The sequence below is a fragment of the Ranitomeya imitator genome, chromosome 4 (assembly GCF_032444005.1).
Source record: "Ranitomeya imitator isolate aRanImi1 chromosome 4, aRanImi1.pri, whole genome shotgun sequence".
Classification (NCBI taxonomy): Eukaryota; Metazoa; Chordata; class Amphibia; order Anura; family Dendrobatidae; genus Ranitomeya; species Ranitomeya imitator.
In genome coordinates, this window is record NC_091285.1 from 246,757,197 (window position 1) to 246,779,700 (window position 22,504).

Consider the following 22,504-nt stretch of genomic DNA (forward strand, 5'->3'; position numbering starts at 1 on the left):
CTTAAGTTTCTGGTATCAAAAAGATTTTTATTTGTATCTGGCCACTTTATTTAAGTGGTCTTCCTATCATTAAATATCATATCCATTACATAGATTTAAAACAAATTGAGCACAAGTTATCTGCAGCATCACGGTGGACTCATAGAATCAAAACCTGATGAAAAAATGAATTATTATTATTATTTTATTATTATTATAGAAAGTATGAATCACTTTAATGTTTATATGAACGGCCTTTCAAGATAGTAAAATGTTTTATGTAATAGCTCCTTTTAATGTGCTTCTGCAATAAAAAGAAAAGATGCGATCGTATTAGTTGTCCTCTTGTAGTATTTTAGAATAGGAACAATAAGGGTATTTTGTAGAAGCTTGAAATTTGATACAAATGAAAAACGAAATGGACATTACTTTGTAGTTTTGTATTTTACGCTATTTGCAGAATCTATAGCGTTTTCCCATATCCATCATAGAACAGATACTCGCCACGTATCTGTATTCTACTTTGTAACTTTGTGCGCAATAATTCTGTATATGTTCTAAATCTCTATTTAGGTTTCTGATGATGGACTAGTGTTTGTGAAGGTACATGCGCCATGGGAAGTTCTCTGTACATATGCTGAAGTAATGCATATCAAACTGCCTATACAGCCCAATGATCTAAGGCAAAGAAGTTCAGCATTTAATTGGTTTACAAAGATTTTTACCATAAGTGAGGATGTAATAAAGCCTGAACGAGAATATTTCACTGCTCCATTTGAAAAGGATCGCATATCAAACTTTCACATAGAAAGCAATGATACCTTCTTTACTCCAGCTACTCGAAGCCGCATTGTAAGTAAACTTTAAATTGTGGTTTCAGTAATGCATGAAAAGGTTATACTGTTATTTTCAGTTATCCCCTATACATATCTTCCATAATTTATTGATCACTGTGGGTGTGATATATGGAACACCAAAAAAATTTTGAGAATAAGGCCCTGCTAGGTTTTTCCTGACTGAAGTGGAGATTATCCATATCTCTGCTCCATTCATTGTCTGTGGACTGCCGATGTTAAGGTACCTTCACACTGAGCGACTTTAGAACGATAACGATAGCGATCCGTGACGTTGCAGCGTCCTGGATAGCGATATCGTTGTGTTTGGCACGCAGCAGCGATCAGGATCCTGCTGTGAGATCGCTGGTCGGAGTTAGAAGGCCAGAACTTTATTTCGTCGCTGGATCACCTGCTGACATCGCTGAATCGGTGTGTGTGACGCCGATTCAGCGATGTCTTCACTTGTAACCAGGGTAAACATCGGGTTACTAAGCGCAGGGCCGCACTTAGTAACCCGATATTTACCCTGGTTACCATTGTAAATGTAAAAAAACCAAACACTACATACTTACATTCCGGTGTCTGTCGCGTCCCCCGCTTTCAGCTTCCCTGCACTGTGTAAGCGCCGGCCGTAAAGCAGAGCGGTGACGTCACCGCTGTGCTCTGCCTTACGGCTGGCCGGCGCTGACACAGTGCAGGGAAGCTGACGCCGGGGGACGCGACAGACACCGGATTGTAAGTATGTACTGTTTTTTTTTTTTTTTTTACATTTACAATGGTAACCAGGGTAAACATTGGGTTACTAAGCGCGGCCCTGCGCTTAATAACCCGATGTTTACCCTGGTTACCAGGGGACTTCGGCATCGTTGGTCGCTGGAGAGCTGTCTGTGTGACAGCGACGCTGCAGCGATCGGCATCGTTGTCTATATCGCTGCAGCGTCGCTTAATGTGACCTTAATGGTACCTTTAGCCAAGTTCACAGAGCCACTGATGTTTCCCTCAGCTTTGTGGACTTTGAAAGAAGTGGTGGCCATTGCACTCAATTTCCTTATTGTCGTTGTTATCAGTGAAGAGGGACAGATCCCCATAATAAGCAGTTTGGCACCTAAGGTACCTTCACACATAACGATATTGTTAACGATATCGTTGCTTTTTGTGACGTAGCAACGATATCATTAAGGAAATCGTTATGTGTGACAGCGACCAACGATCAGGCCCCTGCTGGGAGATCGTTGGTCGCTGAAGAAAGTCCAGAACTTTATTTCGTCGCTGGATCCACCGCGGACATCGCTTTATCGGCGTGTGTGACACCGATCCAGCGATGTCTTCACTGGTAACCAGGGTAAACATCGGGTTACTAAGCGCAGGGCCACGCTTAGTAACCCGATGTTTACCCTGGTTACCAGCGTAAAAGTAAAAAAAAAAAAACACTACATACTTACCTACCGCTGTCTGTCCCCGGCGCTCAGCTGCTCTGCACTCCTCCTGCACTGACTGTGAGCACAGCGGCCGGAAAGCAGAGCGGTGACGTCACCGCTCTGCTTTCCGGCTGACCGACGCTCACAGCCAGTACAGGAGGAGTGCAGAGCAGCTGAGCGCCGGGGACAGACAGCGGAATGTAAGTATGTAGTGTTTGTTTTTTTTACTTTTAGGATGGTAACCAGGGTAAACATCGGGTTACTAAGCGCGGCCCTGTGCTTAGTAACCCGATGTTTACCCTGGTTACCGGCATCGTTGGTCGCTGGAGAGCTGTCTGTGTGACAGCTCTCCAGCGACCAAACAGCGACGCTGCAGCGATCCGGATCGTTGTCGGTATCGCTGCAGCGTCGCTTAATGTGAAGGGGCCTCTAGTGTCTTTCAAAGAATACAAATGACTCCCGGGGCTTTCCCAACTTGTTTGGCCTTTCTCCACTAATCCTTACTAGTTTTCTTGTTGAGCCCTTTATCCTAAAATAATGTTCAGTGAGAACAGAGGACTGATGACCCCCATACTAGTGATTGCAGAAGATATCTTTAGATAGGTGTAAATGCTCATAAAATGCAGTTGGAAGGAAAAGACAATTCATGGTTTTGTGCTGCTCTACACGGAAGTGAAGATCATTGATCCAATAATCTAAAGGAGCTGTGTTTATTCCACAACTTGTTTCCATGCCAGACTATTGTCTTTTTAAAGTGTAGAAACCAACTGCACTCTTTTTACACTTGAAAAGACAGAATTCAATAATAGACCTGGGGGACTGGAGTGAACTTGCACCAAATTTTGCGACAAAACACAAACAGCAGATCTAAAATAGACTTACAGATAGATGGACTAGAATAATGAATTTGGTGCAAACAAAAAAAACCTGAAAAACACTCAAAACTAGAATTAAAAAACCTACGTTTTCCCCACTCAGGTCTCCATATGTATATTGGAAGAGATTAATCACTCAAAAGGAAAGCTATCACTCAAACTGCCTCTTGGACTACTTACCTGTGCTGCTTGGTTCCAGGCAGTGTTCATTTCCCTAAAATGCCAATTAATTTTTACTATGGACCTAAGAACTAACAGCTCAGCTCAGGTCTTTGCCATGAGTGGGCAGTCACAGACCGCTCCTGCGGCTTTCGCTGACATCACGAAACAGAGCAGCGGATTCTCTTTCGCTCTGTTCTGCTGATGGGGTATGACTGCTGACATTGTGATGATAGACATCCAGCGCCCCGCTGCTTAACAGTGGCCAGCCGGCTGTGAATCGGCATGACGTCGTCAATCACGCCCCTTCGACAGAGCAGCCCAAAAGAGGAAGAACTCTGTTGACGCAGATGAGCTGTGAATCACTGGCAGGAATGGTTGGAGATCGCTCTGAGCCAACGCCTAATAGAACAGGCAGGTAGTTAGGAACTTCTTGCCTGTTAGATTTTTGGTTCATAGTAAAAATATAATATATTCCTGGATAACCCCTTTAAACATATACTATTGAAATAACTGAGCCACACTCCGATTTATGAATCAGCTGCCTAATTCGCTTTAAGTATGACACGTTTTGTTGCTAATATTTGTCGACAGATTTAAAAAAAAAATATTGCCGTTTCATGTTAGCTAGTGACATTTAAGTGTTATTGAATGCTGAAAAAGTTGTGGTACTTCTCTTATGAGTCTGGAATCATACCATCATATGGCACCAGATGCGAGATCATTGGATGTGATATTGTACTGATCCTCGGCTCCAGCTCTGCTGCGAGTGTCTGTGCTCTGTGCTGCGTTTCTCTCATATGAAAGAATCGCAGCACAGGTGTGGAGGAGACGGAGAAAGTAATTTCTCCATCTCCTCCATGGCCTGACTCGCTGTATATCGGACTGCACTGGCATGATACACGAATGCAGTCCGATGTTCCACTCTCACCCATAGACTTGTATGAGTGCGAGTGAGCCATGCTGCAATTGTTCTCTTATGCCGAATCGGCATGAGAAAATAATCGCAGAGCTGAGCTGCCCCATAGAGTAACACTGGGCCAAGCGCTATGCAATGTTTTGTCGCATAGCCATGTTATACGGTAGTGCGAATCCGGCCTAATTATTTTGTGTTGAAAAAAAAAATTCCCATCACATTTATCTCTAAAAGTGTAACATTGTTATACTCCCCACTTAAGAGTGCCTACCTAATTTTGAGGTACATGTCTATTACTGGTTTGCTCATAGGTAATTTCTAGAAGCAATGTTTTATATATTTTCATAACTGTGAGATTTCATATTTACAGGTTAATTTCATTCTGTCTCGTGTTGAATATGCAGTGAAGGATAATGTTAAAAAATTTGGCATCAACAAATTGCTGGATTCTGGTATTTACAAGGCAGCATTTCCTCTCCATGATGTAAGACATTTTAATAAGATGGTAGATTTTCTCCTACATCTTTATAGACTGCACTTCTGTTGATAAGGTTTTACAAATACCGGTAGTTTTCTAGACCCTCAATATCTTGTTAAAACAAATAATATATAATACATACGTAATAGCAAGTGTAATATGTAAACACTAGTGATAAGCGAATATACTCGTTACTCGAGATTTCCCGAGCATGCTCGGGTGTCATCCGAGTATTTTTTAGTGCTTGGAGATTTAGTTTTTCTTGCCGCAGCTGAATGATTTACAACTGTTAGCCTGCTTGATTACATGTGGGGATTCCCTAGCAACCAGGCGCAACCCCCACATGTACTTATGCTGGCTAACAGATGTAAGGCTATGTGCACACGTTCAGGATTTCTTGCAGAAAATTCCTGAGAAAATCTGAAATTTTCTGCAGGAAATCTGCAAGAAATCTGCATGCGTTTTTTGCGCGTTTTTGCCACGTTTTTGATGCGTTTTTTTCCAGACATTTCCCAATGCGTTTTATAGTGGGAAATCCGCAAAATAACTGCAAAATTAATGAACATGCTGCGTTTTTTCCCGCGATGCATTTTTTTCGTGGAAAAAAAAACGCATCATGTGCACAAAACATGCAGAATTCATTAAAAATGATGGGATGCATATTGTATGCTTTTTTTAGCGGTTTCATAGCGTTTTTATCACAAAAAAAGGCGAGAAAACCGCAAAAAATCAGCAACGTGTGCACACAGCCTAAATCATTCAGCTGCAGCGATAAAAACTAAATCTCCGAGCACTAACAAATACTCGGAGGACCCCCGAGCGTGCTTGGGAAATCTCGAGTAACGAGTATATTCGCTCATCACTAGTAAACACATATGTATATGTAGACATTTCTATTGCTTAAAAGAGAATCTGTCATTTAGGTTTATGTCACTTAATTTGAGAGCAGCATGATGTACAGACAGAAACCCCGATTTCTGAAATGTCACTTACTCAGTTTCTTGTAGGTCTGATAATCAGATTATCACTAGAGAAATCGTAACCAGCACTGATTGACTGGTTTCTGCCTATGCATAATTTGCAGAAAAAGCTGACAATCAGTGGTGTGGGCAGGGTTATACAGAGTGCAGCATTCAGAGAACTGGTACATCTGCAGTAGAAACCCAAAACTTCATTTATAGATGTATGAATTGAAGGCTAATTCATTTGATGTGATGTTACAGTAGTGTTGCTAAAGCACAGATCTCTAAACCAAAAGCTAATGTGAAAGGTTTCAGACCACACAGTGCTTAATATTTTGCAATGTATGGGGCATTGTAACCACAGACTGGGATGGGTGCTCAGGGTGGCCCCAGTCAGTGTGTGGAGAAAAGTATTGGGACACATGCATTGATCAATGAATTTGGGTTCTTAATTCAGTCTCATTAGCACAGGTGTAGGAAATTCATAACCTAGCCTTTACTAGCATTTGTGAAAGAATGAATCGTACTAAAGAGTTCACTGAATTTGAGCTTGTTTTAAGCAAATTTAGTTGAAATTTCTAATTTCCTAAATATTTCACAATTCACTGTGAGTGGTAATATTGAAATCTGGAAGTCTTTAGGAACAACGGGAACTCAGCCATGAAGTGACAAAACACATAAAATTACAGAACGGGTTTGTCAAGCGCTGAGACACATAGGGCCCGATTCGTCAAGCCTGGCGTTCTCTCCATGAATCTGGATCACCTGACGAGTGGTGTTCTCGTCTGTGCGCTACTCCAGAAATTTCATACCAGTCAGGTACTGGAATGAATTTTCTTGTGTAGGGAATGAATTAGACAAGCTGTGGTGTCCCACTGCACCCCTGCCCTAGCTTTGCCCATTTCACCTGAGCTAAGAGAACAAAAAAAGTCGCTAAATTTAGGCATGCCTACATTTTACAACTTTTTAAAATTTTTAATACCAGAATTCTGGCATGAGAGCTTTGATCAATCTGATTCGGAGTGCATAAAAATCAGCAACATTCTACTGACGTAATAACTGCAGAGATCAAAATTTCCTCTGCCATCAGCACTTAAACTGTGCTTTGGGATCTTCATGGCATGGGTTTCCTTGGCCACTTCACTATATGATGGATGAGTTTGGGTTTCGATAATGCTGAAAGATCTTTAACTTACCTTCATTGTGCCGACTGTACATTTTGGTGGAGGCGTCTATGAAGTTGTTCTCTCCTGGTTGGCGCAGGACTTTTTGTTCCAGAGAAGGGAAATATTAATGCTTCAACATATGAAGACATTTTGGAACATTAAATGCATCCAAACTTCATAGGAAAGTTTGGGTAAGGCCCATATCTCTTCTAGCAATATTTTGCCCCAGAGCACAAGCAGGATCTGTAAAGGCATGGCTTGGTGGTGGAGGATAACTACGTTGTACAATGGAGATTGCGGTTCAGACCCTTTTGTCCAACATTAATGTCTGACCTCATCAATGATTTTCTGTATGAGTTGATGAAAATTCCAACAGATGCTCCAAAGCTTGCAGAAAGTCCATATTAACTCCTTCATGGCTCCTTTTTTACTCCTCTTCTTTCCAGAGCCATAACTTTACTGACTGTGTGCACTTAACTTAATAGCTCCCTTTAGGAGACTTGAAGCAGCGATGATCTGATCGCTTGTGCTACAGATAGGGCTTCTATGTGTAATAGAAATTATCTCCTATGAATGATGGCTAATGGCCAGCGTTCATTAGTGATCTGCAGTGACAAACACAAGGTAGTCTTCTGCAAATTTCCGTCTGTTGTGACAACCCATCGGCGCTCACGATCATGTGGCTGGCACAGATGGCCGTGTCTTGTGATGCACTTCTGCTGGGCGCAAGTTAAATGCCGCTGTCAGAGATTTAACATGTAAACAGTAGTGGGTGGGTCTCGATTTAACCCACGGCTGTTAAAGCCACATGGCACATGATCCAATCAGCTGTCATGTGCCGTGAAAGATGTGTGCTCAGCACCAAACCCTGCATCATATACAAGGACACTTGTGATGTACCTGTACTTCATAGGTCGTGAAGGGGTTAATGCCTGTGGATTAGAATGGGTTGTTATAAAATCTCCTGTTCATGAAATGTGTAGGTGTCCTAATACTTTTGTCCATATACTGTATATATCATTCACACATGCATGCATATGCATATAGCTTTGCTCTCAATGATCACATTTATACTGGATTGAATACCAAATTGTTTCTTTTTCAAAAAGCATTTATTTGTCCTACGTTATTGTTGTATCAACTTGATCCTTCTTGAGCATTTTGAGCTCTTTAGCTATTTGATTATTAACTTTCTTACATCGTTATGTTCTATAGTTGCAAAAGACCAATGGCCCTATTCATTGTTGCATTTCTGCTAGTTTTTTTTATGCCAATAACTCTCAATTAGAGACTTTTGGATTTGATACAAAGTCATCAATTTGCAAAAATTACACGTTGGCAATGAAAAAAGAATTGGGTGCCCAAGTGTTTTACCTAATTACCTGATCTGCATTGTCTCTTTTATTTTGTAGTGTAGGTTTAATGTCAAGTCTGAAGATCACAGATGCCCGAATGAAAGATATCTGTTGTACAGAGAATGGGCCCACCCTTTTAGTTTTTACAAGCTACAGCCATTGGATCTTGTAAGGTAGGAGAACTAGTGGATTACTTCAAGCAGAGAGTCATGTAAATTTCATATTTTGGTTTCTACGGTAAAAATAGATTACGGGAATAAAAACTTTTGGTGCCTCTCTACGATTTATATAATTTGTCTTTAAATTTTGTTTTTATATTTTTTTTGCATTTGCTTCATGCTGCATTTGGATTTCACATCATTCACAATTAGAGTTGAGCGAATTTGTTCGGATTCGGTCGCCGAACCTGAATTTGCCATATTCGTGCAATTATGGTACCCTATTCGTGCCAAGTGTATGTTTGATGTTCAGTTCCAAACGTATTCGGTAATTTCTACTCCCATTAACTCTAATGACATTCAGCTGTGTTCGATGAATATTGCAAAAACAATATTCACTGGCGATCGTATTCGGAACCGAATCCCAACAAATTCACTCATCTCTATTCACAAGTCATAATCCTGTCTATACATATAAGAAAATCAGCCAAATCTGCAAATTAAAGTGGTATGTGCCATAGCTCTCAAGTCTTGTGTGCAGAATCTTCCGGCCTCAGTGCAAGTTAGAGTAACTTCAGAATGTCTCTGTCTGTCACTAGTTCTTCGTCCTACTTCCTCCTCTCTCCATAGAATTTTATGAACAGCAACTATCTTCTCATAGCCTACTAGTGTGAAAATCAATATGCACAGAAAACAGATTTTACCAGTGAACTGAGAGTGAATGATCAAAGTTTCTTATTTTCACTTTACTTTTGATTTCTAAAAATAAATAAATAAAATAAGTTGTTCTTTAAGGCCCCCACAAATATTTGGTTAAGGTCTTCCACATCCGTTGATCTTGGTGGGTTCTGCCTACTGTCTGACATGAGTTGAAGTCTGTCAACTCTTCCTTGACAGAAGATGTTGGGGGACCGAAAAATCAGAAAAACACTTGATCATTTTGTTCTGTGAGATAATGGGTGTCTGGCAATGGCTTGCTTTGATTATTGAGCAAATTTGTCAGCAAGATTTCACACACCAAACTATTTATATTTGAACGTAGCTATTTCGAAGACAAGTCCAGTAATACTTTTACATGGCCAGTCCTTTTCTCCATTACTGAAAAATCAGGGTTTGAATTGATATGCAAATGGTTATGGTAGATCTGAAGCCTCTGTCACTCCAGCTCTATTCCCCGCCCAGTGCCACCTCCTCCTGCTTGACTAACTTACAGAAGACATAAACACTTGGCCGAGGCGAGCTTTCATAAGTTGGTGAAGTTTGTAGAGAAAGATGTTTACCAATCAAGTGTGTTTGGTTTCCAGAGCTAGTGACTAAATGTATAAGCTATTAACAACTGTTTATGATATACGTTTTAACAACAAATACACTGAGTAACTTGCCCCTGGGTAGGAAATCTGGATGACACTGCCATTTACAACCTATTTTGCATACCTATGAGAAGTGTGCAAAGTCATTATGACTATGCTAGATTTTTTTTCTGTCTGCAGTTTCAGTTTCTAGCCAATGCAAAAATTGTTCTTAATCATATCTGCTTTTATTTTTTACAGTGTCATACAGAAAAATGAGCAGTGTCCAGCTCTGCTGTCTGGTTACCCTCCCTTGAAGAGATCCATAGTCTTTAGTCCTTCTGTTTCAATAAGGCGTTGTTCATGTAATGAATGTGGATGAGGCATTCAAGTGCTTCTCACTAAATTAGAATATCAGCAAAACATTTATTTATTTCAGTTCTTTAATACAAAAAGGGAATCTCATATATTAGGTAGAGTCATTTACAAACAGAGTGATCTATTTCAAGTGTTTTTCTGTTAATGTTGATGATTATGGCTTACAGCCAATGAAAATCCAAAAGTCATTATCTCAGTAAATTAGACTTTGTAAGACCAGCTTAAAAAATTATTTTAAAATACGAAATGTTGGCCTACTGAAATGTATGTTCAGTAAATGCACTCAATGCTTGGTTGCGGCTCCATTTGCATCAATTACTGCATCAATGCAGTGTGGCATGGAAGCAATCAACCTGTGGCACTGCTTAGGTGTTTTGAATGCTCAGGTTGCTTTGATAGCAGCCTTCAGCTCATCTGCATTGTTGGGTCTGGTGTCTCTCATCTTCTTCTTCAAAACACCCCATAGATTCTCTATGGGGTTAAGGTCAGGTGAGTTTGCTGGCCAATCAAGCACAGTGATACTGTTGTTTTACACCAAGTATTGGTACTTTTGGCAGAGTGGACAGGTGCCAAGTCCTGCTGGAGAATTAAATTTCCATCTCCAAAAAGCTCGTTGGTAGAGGGAAGCATGAAGTGCCTATGTCCTGGATACATCTGTGTGTGGTGGCTCTTGAAGCAATGAAACCAGCAGCTGTCCGCTCCTTGTGAATCTCCACAAAATATTTGAATTGCTTTTTTTTTTAACAATCCTTTCAAGGCTTCGGTTGTCCCAGTTGCTTGTGCACCTTTGTCTACCAAACTTTTTACTTCGACTTTCCATTAATATTCTTGGATACAGCACTCTGTGAACAGCCGGCTTCTTTAGCAATGACCTTTTGTGGCTTACCCTCCTTGTGGAGTATGTCAATAACTGCCTTCTGGACATCTTTCAAGTCTGCAGTCTTCTCCATGATTGTGGAGCCTACTGAAACAGACTAAGGGATCTTTTTAAATGCTTAGGAGGCCTTTGCAGGTTTTTTGTTAATTATTCTAATTTACTGAGAAAATTACATTTGGGTTTTCATTGGCTGCAAGCCATAATCATCAACATAAGCAGAAATAAACACTTGAAATAGATCACTCTGTCTGTAATGATGCTATATAATGAGTTTTACTTTTTGTATTGAAGAACTAAAATACATTAAATTTTTGATTATATTTTAATTTACTGAAACGCACTTGTAGTTGTCTCTGAAGTCTAAGTACAAACTACATACCAGTCTTATTGTACAGTGGAGATTTTGACTTTGCACTTAATCATAAATTATAAATAATTATTTAACATGCCACACAATTACTTCTCAAATGATAAGTTATGGCTAGGCATCTTTTACATTGCAAATATGAATACTTTTTTCAGAAATTGGTTTATACAGATGAGGAATAAAATCCTTATTGCTGTTAATTATTATTATTTATTATTATTTATTTATATAGCGCCATTAATTCCATGGTGCTGTACATGAGAAAAGGGGTTACAGTAAATAAATTTACAGTGACAGACTGGTGCAGAGGGGAGAGGACCCTGTCCTTATGGACTTACATTCTTCTAAGTAACCAAAGGCAATAATTACCCATTTGTGACGGAGGTCTGGACGGGAATTAACCACACAAATGGGTAATTATTGCCTTTGGTTACTTATATTTATGTAGGATTTACAGGCTCACTACATTACTACAAATGAGGTGATGGTACTTTGACCAAAATAGCGCATTTGCGGGTATTTGTGATTATATACAACTGGCCATGTGTACCTATCACTAGACCAATAGGAATAGACACAATACAGGTGTCTGTCTTTCTTTTTCCAAGTCTTTTCCTCGGCTATTCTTTACACCTATGGATTTTGTCACTTGTTTGCACACATGAAACCCATGCAAATGATATGTATTCTTAATAAAATTTCATCTATTTTTAGGTACGTTTTGACTCTGTGTTCTCCTTATTACGCAATGATTTAGGAGTCACCGCCTACGTGGGTGCATGTGATTAATTTGCTGGTATTTTCTAGTGAGGGTAAAGGTAGTATCTTATGACGGAATCCTTTTGGATTGGTTGGAATGATAGTTTTCAGACGGTACAGACTTTTTAGTGAGCACATTTGCAATCACATTCATGCAATCTTTCATCAATAGTAACTTTTTTATTTTCAAAAAATTTGCTAAAAATCCAAGTTTTATAATCAAACCTAGGAGTAAAATCTAAGGTGTGAGGAGTATTAGTAATTGTTTAGGCCTATAAAGGCATACAGTGGAAAATCGTGTTTCATATTCATCTATAGGACCCCCCCCCACCATGTATTTCCTTTTATTTAACAGAAGGGATGATCTTTTTTCTCACTGTCGCCCTAGGGTTTATTCAGAAGCTGCTTGTTGGAATTGTCAGTTTTCTTGTATTGAGATCACAACTGTACTTAATAGATTTGGCCACTTCCATTAAAATGTTCAAGACCAAAATTGGAGTACTAGTTACCGTATATTACTGACTAGGATTATATATTAATGGTGGGAAAACATTTCAAGAGTTGTAAGAGAAATTTCTGTTCTATCTAATAAAGGCCTTTAAACAAATCCCTTTTCTTTTTCTTCCATAGGAAATACTATGGCGAGAAAGTTGGAATTTATTTCGCTTGGCTTGGTTTCTACACACGAATGTTGCTGCTGGCAGCAATAGTTGGCCTTTGCTGTTTCCTATATGGCTATAAATCTCAAGAATCCTGCACCTGGAGGTAAGATTTTATCAAAGAGAACACGGGATTTACGTGGAGCAGTCAGTGCAAGCTTTGTGATTACATACCTATTGATATTATCAGCCACAAATGGTTCATGATTTGTTCTTTCCTTTTCCTTGTAATAGCTCTTGTTTCATAAACCGTGAACCTAGTTGTGTACTGAGGCATTTCAGGCACTTGCTAAATATCATACATCTAATGCATGAAAACTGTATAATAAACAGTCTGCCTTGCCCTTAGCAATAATGTAAGATCACCACTTTTATTTTTACAGTTCAAGATTAAAAAATGTATTGATTTCTACAAGTAATCCTCTTGGTTATTTTGCAGCCTTACCAAATGGGTTATCTGGGACTTGAACATTGATTGGCTATATTTAGGATAGGTTAGCACTGTCTGATCAGTGGAGGTGCGACACTCAGCAACCCCTAGTGGTCAGCTGTTCTCGGTGTTGGCGGCAGCCGAAACTGCTTAGTTACAAAGCTGCACTGCACAGCTCTGTCGATTGTATAGTGGCCGCAGCTGGGTATTACACATCCACCACCTCTTCAAGTTAATAGATGGCGGATATGCAGTACCTGGCCATGGCTACTATGCTACATAGTCGATGGAGCTGTGCAGCTCCCTAACTGAGCACTTCCGAACATCGGGGACAGCCATTCGGCAGGGGTGCCAAGTGGCGCATCCAGGGGTGGGATTCAGCCGCTTCTCCTCGGTTCCCATTTTTCCCGTATCCCGCTGGGGAGTCCCAATTCGAGAGTGCCCCGTGGTCCAGCACTGCAGAGCTGCATCCCTCCACTCGCAGAGAGCAGCACATCACATGTATGGCTGCTGCTGCTCTGTGTGCACAGGACCTGTGATGAGGTCACAGGAGGGGAGGAGTCAGGAGTCACATGATCAGGGGCCTCCGTGTATTGCATGACTCTGCTGTGCTGTCATGGTGCTGGACGGTAAGCTTATATGTGGGTTCAGCCAGGAGTTGTTTACAGTGTGGATGTATGTTGTGAATTCTGTGGCAGAGCTCCCTCCTGTGGTCACAAGTGGTACTTCGGCTGATTCTCTCTGTGAGCTTCCGTTGGTGGAGGAAAGTGGTACTGCGGCTTCTGAGTTTCCTTCCTCAGGTGTTGTGGTGAAGTCGTTAGGTGCTGCTCTATTTAACTCCACCTAGTGCTTTGATCCTGGCTTCCAGTCAATGTTCTAGTATTGGACCTGTTTCCTCCTGGATCGTTCCTGTGGCCTGCTGCTCTGCATAGCTAAGTTTCACTTTGCTATTTTGTTTGCTGTTTTTTTCTGTCCAGCTTGTCTATTTGTTTTTTCCTGCTTGCTGGAAGCTCTGGGACGCAGAGGGTGTACCTCCGTGCCGTTAGTTCGGTACGGAGGGTCTTTTTGCCCCCTTTGCGTGGTTTTTGTAGGGTTTTGTGTTGACCGCAAAGTTACCTTTCCTATCCTCGGTCTGTTCAGAAAGTCGGGCCTCACTTTGCTAAATCTATTTCATCTCTACGTTTGTCTTTTCATCTTAACTCACAGTCATTACATGTGGGGGCTGCCTTTTCCTTTGGGGTATTTCTCTGAGGCTAGGTAGGCTTATTTTCTATCTTCAGGCTAGCTAGTTTCTCAGGCTGTGCCGAGTTGCATAGGGAGCGTTAGGCGCAATCCACGGCTGCCTCTAGTGTGGTTGGAGAGGATTAGGGATTGCGGTCAGCAGAGTTCCCACGTCTCAGAGCTCGTTCTATGTTTTTGGGTTATTGTCAGGTCACTGTATGTGCTCTGACCTCTATGTCCATTGTGGTACTGAATTACCTTATCATAACAGTACTGGAAGCCAAAAGTACTAATGATTCTCAATAGAGGGAAAAAAGAAGTTCTGAGACCATTTTTTTTTCTCTGCACTGTGTTTTGCCTTTTTTTTCCCCTAGACATTTGGGTGGTTCAGGACACAGGTGTAGCAATGGACATTAAAGGTCTGTCTTCATGTGTGGATCAGCTCACGGCAAGAGTACAAAATATTCAAGACTTTGTGGTTCAGAATTCTATGTTAGAACCGAGAATTCCTATTCCTGATTTGTTTTTTGGAGATAGAACTAAATTTCTGAGTTTCAAAAATAATTGTAAACTATTTCTGGCCTTGAAACCTCGCTCCTCTGGTGACCCAGTTCAACAAGTTAGGATCATTATTTCTTTTTTACGTGGCGACCCTCAGGACTGAGCATTTTTTCTTGTGTCAGGAGATCCTGCATTAAGTAATATCGATGCGTTTTTCCTGGCGCTCGGATTGCTGTACGATGAACCTAATTCAGTGGATCAGGCAGAGAAAAATTTGCTGGCTCTGTGTCAGGGTCAGGATGAGATAGAGGTATATTGTCAGAAATTTAGAAAGTGGTCCGTACTCACTCAATGGAATGAAGGGGCGCTCGCAGCTATTTTCAGAAAAGGTCTCTCTGAAACTTTTAAGGATGTCATGGTGGGATTTCCTATGCCTGCTGGTCTGAATGAGTCTATGTCTTTGGCCATTCAGATCGGTCGATGCTTGCGTGAGCGTAAATCTGTGAATCATTTGGCGGTATTACCTGAGCTTAAACCTGAGCCTATGCAGTGCGATAGGACTTTGACCAGAGTTGAATGGCAAGAACACAGACGTCTGAATGGGCTGTGTTTCTACTGTGGTGATTCCACTCATGCTATCTCTGATTGTCCTAAGCGCACTAAGCGGTTCGCTAGGTCTGCCACCATTGGTACGGTACAGTCAAAATTTCTTCTGTCCGTTACCTTGATCTGCTCTTTGTCATCGTATTCTGTCATGGTATTTGTGGATTCAGGCGCTGCCCTGAATTTGATGGACTTGGAGTATGCTAGGCGTTGTGGGTTTTTCTTGGAGCCCTTGCAGTGTCCTATTCCATTGAGAGGAATTGATGCTACGCCTTTGGCCAAGAATAAGCCTCAGTACTGGACCCAGCTGACCATGTGCATGGCTCCTGCACATCAGGAGGTTATTCGCTTTCTGGTGTTGCATAATCTGCATGATATGGTTGTGTTGGGGTTGCCATGGCTACAAGTCCATAATCCAGTATTAGATTGGAAATCCATGTCTGTGTCCAGCTGGGGTTGTCAGGGGGTACATGGTGATGTCCCATTTCTGACTATTTCGTCATCCACCCCTTCTGAGGTTCCAGAGTTCTTGTCTGATTACCGGGATGTATTTGATGAGCCCAAGTCCGATACCCTACCTCCGCATAGGGATTGTGACTGTGCTATCGATTTGATTCCTGGTAGTAAATTCCCAAAAGGTCGACTGTTTAATTTATCTGTGCCTGAGCACGCCGCTATGCGGAGTTATGTGAAGGAGTCCTTGGAGAAGGGGCATATTCGCCCGTCATCGTCGCCATTAGGAGCAGGGTTCTTTTTTGTAGCCAAGAAGGATGGTTCACTGAGACCTTGTATAGATTACCGCCTTCTAAATAAGATCACGGTTAAATTTCAGTACCCCTTGCCGTTGTTATCTGATTTGTTTGCTCGGATTAAGGGGGCTAGTTGGTTCACCAAGATAGATCTTCGTGGTGCGTATAATCTTGTGCGTATTAAGCGAGGCGATGAATGGAAAACTGCATTTAATACGCCCGAGGGCCATTTTGAGTATCTAGTAATGCCATTAGGACTTGCCAATGCTGCATCAGTGTTTCAGTCCTTTATGCATGACATCTTCCGAGAGTACCTGGATAAATTCCTGATTGTGTACTTGGATGACATTTTGATCTTCTCGGATGATTGGGAGTCTCATGTGAAGCAGGTCAGAACGGTGTTTCAGGTCCTGCGTGCTAATTCTTTGTTTGTGAAGGGATCAAAGTGTCTCTTTGGTGTTCAGAAGGTTTCATTTTTGGGGTTCATCTTTTCCCCTTCTACTATCGAGATGGACCCTGTTAAGGTCCATGCCATCCATGATTGGACTCAGCCGACATCTCTGAAAAGTCTGCAAAAGTTCCTGGGCTTTGCTAATTTTTATCGTCGCTTCATCTGCAATTTTTCTAGTATTGCTAAACCATTGACCGATTTGACCAAGAAGGGTGCTGATGTGGTCAATTGGTCTTCTGCTGCTGTGGAAGCTTTTCAAGAGTTGAAGCGTCGTTTTTCTTCTGCCCCTGTGTTGTGCCAACCAGATGTTTCGCTTCCGTTCCAGGTCGAGGTTGATGCTTCTGAGATTGGAGCAGGGGCTGTTTTGTCGCAGAGAAGTTCTGATTGCTCGGTGATGAAACCATGCGCCTTCTTTTCCAGGAAGTTTTCGCCTGCTGAGCGAAATTATGATGTGGGCAATCGAGAGTTGCTGGCCATGAAGTGGGCATTCGAGGAGTGGCGTCATTGGCTTGAAGGAGCTAAGCATCGCGTGGTGGTCTTGACTGATCATAAGAACTTGATTTATCTCGAGTCCGCCAAGCGGTTGAATCCTAGACAAGCTCGTTGGTCGTTGTATTTTGCCCGTTTTGACTTTGTGATTTCATACCTTCCGGGCTCTAAAAATGTGAAGGCGGATGCTCTGTCTAGGAGTTTTGTGCCCGACTCTCCGGGTGTATCTGAGCCGGCGGGTATCCTCAAAGAGGGAGTAATTGTGTCTGCCATCTCCCCTGATTTGCGGCGGGTGCTGCAAAAATTTCAGGCTAATAAACCTGATCGTTGCCCAGCGGAGAAACTGTTTGTCCCTGATAGGTGGACGAATAAAGTTATCTCTGAGGTTCATTGTTCGGTGTTGGCTGGTCATCCTGGAATCTTTGGTACCAGAGAGTTAGTGGCTAGATCGTTTTGGTAGCCATCTCTGTCGCGGGATGTGCGTTCTTTTGTGCAGTCCTGTGGGATTTGTGCTCGGGCTAAGCCCTGCTGTTCTCGTGCCAGTGGGTTGCTTTTGCCCTTGCCGGTCCCGAAGAGGCCTTGGACACATATCTCTATGGATTTTATTTCAGATCTTCCCATCTCTCAAAAGATGTCAGTCATTTGGGTGGTCTGTGATCGCTTCTCTAAGATGGTCCATTTGGTACCCTTGTCTAAATTACCTTCCTCCTCTGATTTGGTGCCATTGTTCTTCCAGCATGTGGTTCGTTTACATGGCATTCCAGAGAATATCGTTTCTGACAGAGGTTCCCAGTTTGTTTCGAGGTTTTGGCGAGCCTTTTGTGGTAGGATGGGCATTGACTTGCCTTTTTCCTCGGCTTTCCATCCTCAGACTAATGGCCAGACCGAACAAACCAATCAGACCTTGGAAACATATCTGAGATGCTTTGTTTCTGCTGATCAGGATGACTGGGTGTCCTTTTTGCCTTTGGCTGAGTTCGCCCTTAATAATCGGGCCAGCTCGGCTACCTTGGTTTCGCCGTTTTTCTGCAACTCTGGGTTTCATCCTCGTTTCTCTTCAGGGCAGGTTGAGTCTTCGGACTGTCCTGGTGTTGATACTGTGGTGGACAGGTTGCAGCAGATTTGGACTCATGTAGTGGACAATTTGACCTTGTCCCAGGAGAAGGCTCGACGTTTCGCTAATCGCAGACGCTGTGTGGGTCCCCGACTTCGTGTTGGGGATTTGGTTTGGTTATCTTCTCGTCATATTCCTATGAAGGTTTCCTCTCCTAAGTTTAAACCTCGTTTCATTGGTCCGTATAGGATTTCTGAGGTTCTTAATCCTGTGTCTTTTCGTCTGACCCTTCCAGATTCTTTTTCCATACATAACGTATTCCATAGGTCATTGTTGCGGAGATACGTGGCACCTATGGTTCCATCTGTTGATCCTCCTGCCCCGGTTTTGGTGGAGGGGGAATTGGAGTATATTGTGGAGAAGATTTTGGATTCTCGTGTTTCAAGACGGAAACTCCAGTATCTGGTTAAGTGGAAGAGTTATGCTCAGGAAGATAATTCCTGGGTCTTTGCCTCTGATGTCCATGCTCCCGATCTTGTTCGTGCCTTTCATATGGCTCATCCTGGTCGTCCTGGGGGCTCTGGTGAGGGTTCAGTGACCCCTCCTCAAGGGGGGGGTACTGTTGTGAATTCTGTGGCAGAGCTCCCTCCTGTGGTCACAAGTGGTACTTCGGCTGATTCTCTCTGTGAGCTTCCGTTGGTGGAGGTGAGTGGTACTGCGGCTTCTGAGTTTCCTTCCTCAGGTGATGTGGTCGTTAGGTGCTGCTCTATTTAACTCCACCTAGTGCTTTGATCCTGGCTTCTAGTCAATGTTCTAGTATTGGACCTGTTTCCTCCTGGATCGTTCCTGTGGCCTGCTGCTCTGCATAGCTAAGTTTCGCTTTGCTATTTTGTTTGCTGTTTTTTTCTGTCCAGCTTGTCTATTTGTTTTTTCCTGCTTGCTGGAAGCTCTGGGACGCAGAGGGTGTACCTCCGTGCCGTTAGTTCGGTACGGAGGGTCTTTTTGCCCCCTTTGCGTGGTTTTTGTAGGGTTTTGTGTTGACCGCAAAGTTACCTTTCCTATCCTCGCTCTGTTCAGAAAGTTGGGCCTCACTTTGCTAAATCTATTTCATCTCTACGTTTGTCTTTTCATCTTAACTCACAGTCATTATATGTGGGGGCTGCCTTTTCCTTTGGGGTATTTCTCTGAGGCAAGGTAGGCTAATTTTCTATCTTCAGGCTAGCTAGTTTCTCAGGCTGTGCCGAGTTGCATAGGGAGCGTTAGGCGCAATCCACGGCTGCCTCTAGTGTGGTTGGAGAGGATTAGGGATTGCGGTCAGCAGAGTTCCCACGTCTTAGGGCTCGTTCTATGTTTTTGGGTTATTGTCAGGTCACTGTATGTGCTCTGACCTCTATGTCCATTGTGGTACTGAATTACCTTATCATAACAGATGTAGCAGAGTCGTGTGTGTGTATGAGGTCTACGGAGCAGAGCCGTGTGTGTATGAGGTGTACTGAGCGGAGCCGTGTGTGTATAAGGTGCATGAAGCGGAGCCATGTGTGTATGAGGTGTACAGAGCGGAGCCGTGTGTGTAGGAGGTGTACAGAGCGGAGCCGTGTGTGTATGAGGTGTACAGAGCAGAGCCGTGTGTGCAAGGTGTACGGAGCGGAGCCACGTGTGTAGGAGTAACTGTGTGGCCATTATACTGTATGCAGTATCATGTGTGGCCATTATACAGTATGGAGCATCATGTGTGGCCATTATACAGTATTGAGCATCATGTGCGGCCATTATACTGTACGCAGTATCATGTGTGGCCATTATACAGTATGGAGCATCATATGTGGTCATTATATAGTATTGAGCATCATGTGTGGCCATTATACTGTACGCAGTATCATGTGTGGCCATTATACAGTATGTAGTATCATGTGTGGCCATTATACAGTATGTAGCATTATGTGTGGCCATTATACAGAATGGAGCACTATGTGGCCATCATACAGTTTGTATAATGGCCTCACATGATGCTACAAACTGTATGATGGCCACATAGTGCTCCATTCTGTATAATGGCCACACATGATGCTACATACTGTATAATGGCCACACATGATACTACATACTGTATAATGGCCACACATAGTGCTCCATACTGTATAATGGCCACACATAGTGCTCCATACTGTATAATGGCCACACATGATGCTACAGTATGGAGCACTATGTGTGGCCATTATACAGTATGGAGCACTATGTGTGGCCATTATACAGTATGTAGCATCATGTGTGGCCATTATACAGTATGGAGCACTATGTGGCCATCATACTGTATGTAGCATCATGTGTGGCCATTATACAGTATGGAGCACTATGTGTGGCCATTATACAGTATGGAGCATCATGTGTGGCCAAATTTTTTTGTTTATAATTATTGTTTATGAAACCGTGTGATCAGCAATTCTAAATGGGTGTGGTTGGGATGTGGATATGGGTGTGACTAGTCGTGAAATGGGTGTGGTCAGAGGTGTGGCCTAAAATTTGCCGCAACGCGCGCAAACTTTACCCCTCTTTCCCTTCTTCAAAAGTTGGGAGATGGTTTAACTGCGCCCCTACTTGTATACTTTATGTATGCTGCATAACAACTGTAAACGTTCCAGACAGATACATACTTTGTATTGTTTGTTTGCTTTTTTTAATGAGGAGAAAAACGCTAATACTTTAGTGTATAGATTTGATGCTCTTCTGAGTAGTGTAGTGATCTCTTAAATGGAGTGTGTCACCCCCAATACTGAAATTAAACAATTTATACATTCATATACAGACTCCGTTTAGAATATGTCTGCATTATAGATTTTTATCTTCATAGAAAAGGATATTTTATATTATTGCCTTTTTATATTTAAATTATATACTTTCTTTCAGCAAAGAAGTCTGTGACCCAAACATTGGTGGAAGCATTATTATGTGTCCACAATGTGACAAGGAGTGTACATATTGGTACCTTAATATCACTTGTGAATCATCAAAGGTTAGTGGTGGCCTTGTGTAAAATTATTTATCGTTTTTACTCTCATTACATTTGCTGCTGTTCTTTAAATCTTAGATGCCCACGGCCAATGACAGCAGTGTTATAGCATGAACATACAGGTGCTTGTCACTTGAAATAGATCACTCTGTTTGTAATGACTCTATATAATATACTAGCTGTTTCCAGCCAGCTAACGCTCGGCACGCTCATTGCTATCTAATTAACGCTGCTGGTGATTAAACTAAAGTAAATAATGACAACATTCAATAGCGCTTACGCAGGTGGTAAATTAAAATGAACTTAAAATGAAGTTAATAACAATAATAATCATTAAAAATCTGAATAATACTAGTAATACATTTTATTCACAGCGTAAAATCAAAAACAAACTGGATTCAGTAAGATGTGCGTTTTTTATTCAATCCAGCAGCTAAACAAATTTCATAACGAAACATAAATTAAGTTAAAATTTCTCTGTAAACACAATCACATGTGTGAGGACAGAGCCTCGTGTGATAATGTGTGGGGACGGAGCCTCGTGTGGTAATGTGTGGGGACAGAGCCTCGTGTGGTAATGTGCGGGGACGGAGCCTCGTGTGGTAATGTGCGGGGACGGAGCCTCGTTTGGTAATGTGTGGGGACGGAGCCTCGTGTGGTAATGTGTGGGGACGGAGCCTCGTTTGGTAATGTGTGGGGACGGAGCCTCATGTGGTAATGTGGGGGGATGGAGCATCGTGTGGTAATGTGTGGGGACGGAGCCTCGTGTGGTAATGTGTGGGGACGGAGCCTCGTGTGGTAATGGGTGGGGACGAAGCCTCGTTTGGTAATGTGTGGGGACGGAGCCTTGTGTGGTAATGTAGGGGGGCGTGATTATGTGTGGTAATGTGGTGGGGGGCGGGATTATATGTGGTAATGTGGTGGGGGCGGATTATGTGTGGTAATGTGGTGGGGGGCGGGATTATATGTGGTGGGGGGCGGGATTATGTGTGGTAATGTGGTGGGGGCGAGATTATCTGTGGTAATGTGGTTGGGGTGGCGGGATTATGTGTGGTGATGTGGTGGGGACGGGATTATGTGGTGATGTGGTGGGGGCGGGATTATGTATGGTAATGTGGTGGGGGTGGAATTATGTGTGGTGATGTGGGGGCGGGATTATCTGTGGTAATATGTTGGGGGCAGGATTATGTCGGGTGATGTGTTGGGCAGGCGGGATTATGTGTGGTGGTGGGGCGGGATTATGTATGGTAATGTGGTGGGGGGCGGGATTATGTATGGTAAGGTGGTGGGGGGCGGAATTATGTGTGGTGATGTGGGGGCGGGATTATCTGTGGCAATGTGTTGGGGGGGAGGATTATGTGGGATGAT

The 22,504-nt window shown here is 42.5% G+C and overlaps 1 protein-coding gene across 3 annotated transcripts in view; it reads left to right on the forward strand.

Annotated features, from left to right (window-relative positions):
• Positions 1 to 22,504, forward strand: part of ANO6 (anoctamin 6) — a 302,301-nt gene that overhangs the window by 116,822 nt on the left and 162,975 nt on the right. For all 3 annotated transcript variants that reach the window (XM_069764476.1, XM_069764475.1, XM_069764474.1), the window contains 5 exons: positions 553 to 831; positions 4,554 to 4,667; positions 8,202 to 8,317; positions 12,603 to 12,737; positions 21,034 to 21,139. In XM_069764476.1, the coding sequence (XP_069620577.1) occupies positions 553 to 831; positions 4,554 to 4,667; positions 8,202 to 8,317; positions 12,603 to 12,737; positions 21,034 to 21,139 (750 nt within the window). The remainder of the gene's footprint in view (positions 1 to 552; positions 832 to 4,553; positions 4,668 to 8,201; positions 8,318 to 12,602; positions 12,738 to 21,033; positions 21,140 to 22,504) is intronic.